The sequence below is a fragment of the Camelina sativa genome, chromosome 14 (assembly GCF_030686135.1).
Source record: "Camelina sativa cultivar CO46 ecotype springtype chromosome 14, ASM3068613v1".
Lineage (NCBI taxonomy): Eukaryota > Viridiplantae > Streptophyta > Magnoliopsida > Brassicales > Brassicaceae > Camelina > Camelina sativa.
This window is the reverse complement of record NC_141893.1, coordinates 17,747,133-17,755,292: the sequence shown is the minus strand read 5'-3', so window position 1 is coordinate 17,755,292 and position 8,160 is coordinate 17,747,133. Positions and strand designations below refer to the sequence as shown.

The 8,160-nt window shown below is 34.2% G+C and overlaps 1 protein-coding gene and 1 pseudogene across 1 annotated transcript; one reads left to right on the top strand and one right to left on the bottom strand.

Annotated features, from left to right (window-relative positions):
• Window positions 1-4,755: 4,755 nt before the first annotated feature.
• LOC104743782 (putative F-box protein At3g20030 pseudogene) lies at window positions 4,756-5,661 on the bottom strand (annotated as a pseudogene).
• Window positions 5,662-5,840: 179 nt separating this feature from the next.
• On the top strand, window positions 5,841-7,171 carry LOC147928353 (uncharacterized). Its single transcript, XM_087486102.1, has 3 exons — window positions 5,841-5,896; window positions 5,998-6,349; window positions 6,590-7,171. Exons 1-3 carry the CDS (start codon window positions 5,841-5,843, stop codon window positions 7,169-7,171), a joined length of 990 nt encoding a protein of 329 aa, XP_087342228.1.
• Window positions 7,172-8,160: the final 989 nt, after the last annotated feature.

Below are 8,160 nucleotides of genomic sequence, written 5' to 3'. Positions count from 1 at the left end.
GTAATACATTTAACTATCTCTTTCATCCTAAAACCATAATTCACTTCTTCATGAATTAGAGTTAAAATTTTAATAACAAAATTAATATGAGCATCATATGAAATAATATATATTGTTTAGTATTTCAAATTTAACAATAAAAATAATCAGTAAAAAATTAGTTAACATCCACAAAATTTCTGTAAATCCAAAATATCCAAAATATTCTTCTTCTTTTTTTTTTGGACAAACAAATATTATTATTCTATATGTCATAATTTTATAAGTAATACTATTGTCAATTTTCATCAATTAACCAAAAATTCATTCTTACAAACTCATTTTTCTAATTTTTTCCGAGGTTTTTCATATTACTACATGCACTAAAATCTTTAAAATAAAACATGTAAAACTAAACCAATACACATCATGTATTGAATTTTTTTTTAAGTTCATTATTCTTTCAAGGTTTTGTGTACTTACTTAGAATAAAAATATATATTACAACGATAAATAAAATTAATATCCGACTAAAATTATGTTAAATAACTTATGTTATTCTTTTTAACTTTGTTATTCATTATTTATTGATTAATATACAAGCTTAATAAAATATTTTTTTTGCTTACACATGCCAAATTTTATTGAAAACACACGTAAAATACAATGAGCATACAATGAAAAATATATTGATTTTGTTACTTTTTCTTTTTGATTTAGAAATGTATTTTTTTATAATATAAACATGTAAAATCCTTTAAATATAATTAGCTATCCTACCACTTTATAAAAAGAAAAGAAATTTGTTTGACATGTGTCAACATCTAATCAATATATTTGACATATGTCACGATCTTGTTAATGAGTAAATTTGTAATCAAGCTTTATATAATAAGATAATGATAACTCCTCTAATTTAATTATTTTAAAGATGTAACTTTAACCACTTCTTAATTCTTATCCTATTAATAACCATTCTCAAATTCTTAATATTTTCTTTATTTTTTTATTCTTTTTTTTTGTATGGGTTGAAAACTTAGTTAAGATATCATTGCAAGATTTTGATAGAAGCAGATAAAAGGCTTAATAATATTTACTTAAGTTTTAACTTAAGCAATGTTTATTATGAAAGTAAATCGAAGTTGCTTTAGCTTAATTCTTTGGTTAATGTCTATATATTATGTCTGAGATAGTTAGCGACGCTAGGACTAGTCGAGTGCGACCTAAATGGATCGAGGATACTCTCTGGAAAAAATGGTTGCGCAGTGGGATACTGAAGAAACAAATGAAAGGAGTCGAATCTATTCCAATGCTCTTATGTCAGACCATAATGGTCTCGGTCCTCACATGCACTTATTTGGGCCAACATCGTATCAACAAGTCAAACAAGGCTTGGTGAGTAACTTATGAAACTTGGGAAACTTGGGAGACCGGTGAGTCTTGGTGAGGTTTTCAAAGAGACACATACAAAGCCAGATGGTACGTATGTCGATCGAACGGCCGAGAAGATCATTACAACTTATGAGAAAAACTTACAAGCTAAGATATCTGAGATCGAGTCAGATCCTTCATGAGCTTAGGAGCTCACATCAGAAGATTAAACGACCATCTTTTTTCAGGTAAACTTACATTTTTCACAATCTATGTTTAAAGAGTCTTTGACTTTCATATTCTCTATTTACAGTTTCACTTTTTCATTTCTCAGTCCATTGAGAAGGATTCACGAGGTAATATTTTTGGACTTTGAAGCCTCAAGGATCATCTTCAGGATCTTCTCAATGGCAAGAGCTATCAACGAGGAGAGTCATCATCGTTTGTAGTATTGCAAGAGCAAAGGAAAGAAGCTCATCATACAATTGAAGAACAAGTTGCCTATAATACAAAACGTGATGCTGAGATTGCTGCTCGTGAAGCAGAACATTCCAAAGTTGTGGCTGAGCAACAAAAGAAGATAGAGCACTTGGAAAAGTACTTTTGCAAAACTGATCCGGCCTTTGTCAAATTCCATGAGTCTGAATCAAGTGATGCATCCATCGACCCTCCAACATAAAGAGCATCTCCTTCTTAGTTTACTTCTTAGGCTACTTATCTATATTTCTTAACTTTAATGAACTTGACACTTTGGGATGATGTGTTGTTCCTTGTCACTTGAGAGAATCATAGTTTTAGATTGATCATTTTGGTTCTCTCTTTTGGTTATACTTTTTGTTATAGCTAATGTGGTGTACTTATTACAATTATGGTTAACTTTTGGTTATTAAAAATGTGATTTTAGGTTTTAATATGATTAATTCGAATTATAAAACAAAACAAAAAAAAAGATTATGGTGTTTAATCACTATAGTCGTCAAACCAGTCATTAAATCTGGTTTTAAATAGTCGCCATAGAGTCGCCAAATAGTTGTCTAATAGTCGTCACGTAGTAGCCATGCAAAAACCAATCATAAAATCTAGCTTTAAAATAGTCGCTATATAGTCGCCACATAGTTGCCTAATAGTCGTTACGTAGTAGCTACATAGTCACAAAATTTAACGTCTAAATCACAATTATTCTCAAACTAATCTCTTTCACATCCCAGTAATCGTTAAATTTTCATTAAATAGTCGTAAACGTTATCGACTACCTTACGACTACTCGTAAACTACGCCTGTTAACATTTTATTAATTGTAAAATTGTCATCAAATAGTCGTAAATATTTACGACTACATTACGACTATGTTTACGACTACGTACGTTAGTCGTAACATAGTCGCTATATAGCGACTATTTTACGACTGAATTTCTTACCGACTAACGATTTATGACAACAGTCATTAGTCGTAACGTAGTCGGTAAATGTGGCTTAGCAACTATTTAACGACTATTAGTGCAGTCATAAATTGCCTGTCTTCTTGTAGTGTGAAAAGAAAAACATAAACTGACTTCCTAAAGATATTTTAGGAATAATTGAGTTTAGAAATATTGGGAGAGATAATTTAGGAACTTAATTGATTTTATTTAGTTATTGTGATCGATTAGGATTATTCAATTAGTGTGATCGATTTTGATTTTCCATATTTAACTTAATGTTATTTTGTGCAAATATGTATGGATCAGTTTTGTAAATATGTTTTTAAATAAGTTAAACTTAAAGGGTAGAACCCAAAATATACTTTAAAAATGTATATATAGATTCATGTATGTTTGTTTTGTTCTTAGAAATATGGACTGTTTTTTTTTTTTTTTGTTCAAAAGAAATATGGACTGTTTAAACAAACTTTTTGTAATATAATCATCAGATTAATTTTTTTGACTCTCTTTTTCATTCATCAAAATTGTAATGCATTTTTTAAGAGAAATACCCCAAAATAGCACTAAAATAAGTTTTATGGACAATTATAGCACACATTCCATAAATTTCCAAAAATAGCACTACTTAACACATTAAAATATTTAAAATTAATTTTTAGAATTTTTTTTTTTAGGTTTGGATTATCAATTTCACATTTAGGGTATATAGTTTTGAGGGGTAGGGTTTAGTATTTTGAATTTAGGATTTTATTTTGAAAAACTAATTAGTGCTATTTTTGGAATTTTAGAGATGTTGTGCTAAGTTTGGAATAAAAACTTATTTTGGTGCTATTTTTGAGAATCTCCTTTTTTTTAATAAGAATCATCATTTTAACCCTTAAATAGTTTAGGTTATATGATAGTTTATATGAAAAACATAAATTAAATATATGAATATCATAGTAAATATTCACTGTTATCATTACTAATATGTTGTTTACTGTCAAATGCTCAAAAATGCAAATGAAAACTATTATCAAAGTTCAACAATAAAAAATGAAGAAATTCAAGAGATATGTATGTACAGTCTAATTATGTTTGAATAAGTGATGTATTTTGGTATTGTATGATTTGAATTAAAAAAAAAAGTGTCAAAAATGCTATTGAAAGTGAAATTTATTTGTTATGCTTCTTTTTTTTTATAATTATTAAATAAGTTTAAATTAATTATCATAACATAGTATACAACAACCGGTATATCACCTAGTTTAACTTATATAATATGCTTACATTGTGACAAACAAGAAACAACAAAACCCTTGAATATCACAAAATAAGGAAACACAAGGGTAAAAAAAAGATTAAAATGCAGAATGCAGTAACCAAGTAGTACACCTGAGAGAGATAAATGACTAAAAATGAGTGGGGGAATATAGGGGAGTCAGAACAAGAACATCTGTATAATGTCTGATCCGCTAAAACTGTAACAGAAACAAGAATAAGGGTCATTGTGTCCACAGGACAATGCAAAACAAAGACGAATGAAAAGAGATGCAAAAGAAATAAGAAGAAAAAGCTATTAATTAATAGTAGTGTTCAAGAAAGCGGTCTAGGCGGTCGCCTAGGCGCCGTCTAGGTGCTAGGCGCTCAGCAGACGCCTAGATGACTGCCTAACCCGCTTAAAATTACATACATTTTATTTTAATATTTATTTTTGATTTTTAAATTACATATAATTAAATTATTATATTTTATATCTATATACATACTTATAAATATTTATATGTTGTTAATATAACTTAAATAAATGTATTTTTCTTACCATTGTTTATAATTTATAAATTTTTTATTTTTATAACATATATTTTAATATAATTATATATATAATGTTTTATGTTGTAAACGCCTAAACCGCCTAAAAACCGTCTAGGCCCCGACTAAGCGTTCTAGGCACTAGGCGTTGGGTCACCGCCCAGATTCCGCCTAGCGCTTTCTTGAATACTGATTAATAGTGAGTCTTCTTGTTCGCGAGTGCTTGTTGGTTCGCCTCCTCTTCTTCTCTTTCCTTTTTGAATCCTGCAAGTTGGTTGAGATGTGCTAAACTTGGAACAAAAGAGCCACAACACACAAGTGGGCAAGAAGCCGCATATTCGCTGAAGTTGAGAGATGCTCCTTGATTCACAGTTTCGCCAAGACACACTTTTTTAACGTACCCATCATCTCCAATGATGTAAGCTGCATCCTTATAGCGGGTCATTTCGGATTCGTCAAAGTGAAAAACCACGGCGACTTTCTTCTCCTCGTCTATGAAGAAACTGCCACCGTCATAGTGAAAATGAAAACCAGAACCATAGTGTTTGTTCATATCAACTTTTAAGAAAGGGTTCCACGACAGAGCATTGGGCTCAATCATAGTTGTAACCCAAATCTCCACCTCTGATCTATCCACGCTCTGATATAATGCAGCGAGTTTCTCGTCTCTAAGAGAAGATAGAGCTCCAACATCGAAACGAAAATGCTGAAACGGGAGAGGAAGAGACTGTCCGAAGCTCTCCGTTGTAAAATCAAAACAGAGTATATAGTCTGCCGGCTCTGGTATCTCTCCATCCTCTTCAAATATTATTTTGTCCTTAGCAATAAAGTATGTGTTTCCCTTCAAAGACGCACCGCGTTGATAAGAATCTATATCCCAGTGGGGAGCGATATCAAGAACCCTCCATGGATTAGAGCTAAAATCATAGATTTCGTACCCAAAAACGTAATTCCTGTATATTTCATGATCATCCATGTCGATGTCATGATCATCCAAAAACCTCAAGATTTTGTGGAGTGAATCGTCGGGGGAGGAGACGGGGATTATTGCTGCATAGTTGGGTGCCCCGGTAGTTCTAATCGTGATAGAAAGGATCATTATGAATTGCTTGCTATGGAATTGTCGGGGGGAAAATAAACCCAATTTTCGGAGATAGGTAAGATACATTTTGAAGCGTTTTCCCACAGATTTGATGGCCTTGTTTGAGACTCATGCAGGAGGAAGTAAGACAGATTGGATATGTCGGGGGTTGGGATTTGAGAACACGTTTCAGATAGATGCAGTTGGCCAGAGTTGAGGATTGTGGTTACTGTGGAAGTCTGTTGTTGGTGAGGTCAAAGTAGTAGATTCTTCGGAACAGTTTATTCAGGTTAAAATTGTTAATGGCTTGGAGGTTTTTAATCTGGTTGTGATATATGTGGCTCCAACTGTTAGTCGCCAAAGTGAATTATGGGCTAAGTTGAAAGAGGTTATTAGTGGAATCTCTGGTCCGCTGATGATTGTGGGAGATTTCAATACGATAGTGCGGGTAGACGAGAGAACGGGTGGGAATGGTCGGCTCTCAGCAGATTCGTTGGCTTTCAGAGAACGGATCAACGATCTATCTTTAATTGATTTGGGGTTTCATGGGAATCAGTTTACGTGGAGGCGAGGGTTTGATGCTAAGCATTTGGACCGGGTGTTGTGTTGTGCGCAAACCAGGTTACAATGGCAGGAAGCAACAGTAAAGCACCTCCCTTTTCTAGCTTCAGATCATGCGCCTCTGTATGTGCAACTTCCGCCAGAGGTTAAGTTGGATCCCCGACGAATAAATTTTTGCTTTGAGGCGGCATAGCTCACACATTCTAGTTTTAAAGAGCTTGTGTCCACATCCTGGAATGGTTAGCTAAAAACTCCTTAAGCACTCTTGGAGTTACGGTCAGTTTTAAGAAAATGGAATAAGGAGGTTTTTGGAGATGTTCAGAGGCGTAAAGAACAGCTAATGGGGTAGATTAATGCTGTTCAGGATTTGTTGGACATTAATCAGACATATGCGCTTCTTGCTAAGGAGACTGAACTCATGAAAGAGTTTGATGTTGTTCTGGAACAGGAGGAGTTGTTTTGGTTTCAAAAATCAAGAGAGAAATGGATAAACATGGGAGATAGGAACTCAAGGTTTTTCCATACTTCCACGATTATTCGGCGAAGGAGAAATCATATTGACAGCTTGAAAGATGATGAAGGCAAGTGGATTTCTGATCCACAGGTTTTAGAGAAGCTTGCGATTGAATTTTTCACACGTTTGTACTCTGTGAATGATGTTGATGCGGTAGTAGATTGTTTGCCAAGCGTTGGTTTTCCAAGGCTCACTCAGGAAGATTGTTTGTGGTTGAGTAAATCAATCACAACTGAGGATATTGAGAAGGCGGTTCAGAGCATGGGGAGTTTTAAATCTCCTGGACCAGACGGTTACCAACCTAAATTTTATCATAAATGCTGGGATATTTTTGGAGATTCAGTGGTGAGGTTTGTGCTAGGGTTCTTCGACACAGGGTATCTACCACCGTATACTAATGATGCTTTACTCGTTCTGATTGCTAAAGTAGTTAAGCCGGATCGGATAAACTAGTTTAGGCCGATTAGCTTGTGTAATGTCTTATTTAAGACTATTACCAAGACCATGGTGGAGAGGCTTAAGACTTTGATGTCGAAGCTTATAGGGCCAGCTTAGGCTAGCTTTATTCTCGGGAGATTAAGTACAAATAACATAGTGGTGGTACAAGAAGCTATACACTCTATGCGGCGGAAGAAGAGCCGAAAAGGATGGATGTTGTTGAATCTTGATTTTGAAAAGGCATATGATAGGATCAGATGGGATTTCTTAGAGGACACCCTGTTAATAGTAGGCTTTTCAGAAATCTGGGTGCGTCGGATATTACAGTGCGTTTCGGGGCTATCTATGAGTTTGTTATGGAACGGTGAGAAGACAGACTCTTTTAAACCGCAGCGAGGATTAAGACAAGGGGATCCCTTATCTCCATACCTATTTTTCTTGTGTATGAAGAGGTTGTGTCACATGATAGATTTGGCTGAGGTTGATAAGAAGTTGAAACCGATAAGTCTGTCTAGAGGAGGACCAAAGCTTTCTCATATTTGTTTTGCTGATAGCCTCATCCTGTTCGCGGAAGCATCAGTAGCTCAAATAAGAGTGATCAGGGGTGTGTTGGAGAAGTTTTGTATAGCTTCTGGTCAGAAATTCAGTCTTGAGAAGTCGAAAATACTTTTCTCAAATAATGTCTCCAGAGATTTGGAAAAACTGATAAGTGATGAAAGTGGAATCAAGTCAACTAGAGATTTGGGGAAGTATTTGGGAATGCATATTCTCCACAAGCGCATGTATAAGGATACATTTGGAAGCATTTTGGAGAGAGTTTCATCGAGATTATCTAGGTGGAAGAGTCAGGTTCTTAGCTTCACAGGTCGGCTGACGTTAACTAAAGTTGTGTTATCGTCTATACCAATACACTCCATTTTGACCATAATCCTTCCACAAGCTACACTAGCTTGTTTTGACAAGGTTTCTCGATCATTTTTGTGGGGTAGTACGCCAGATAAGCG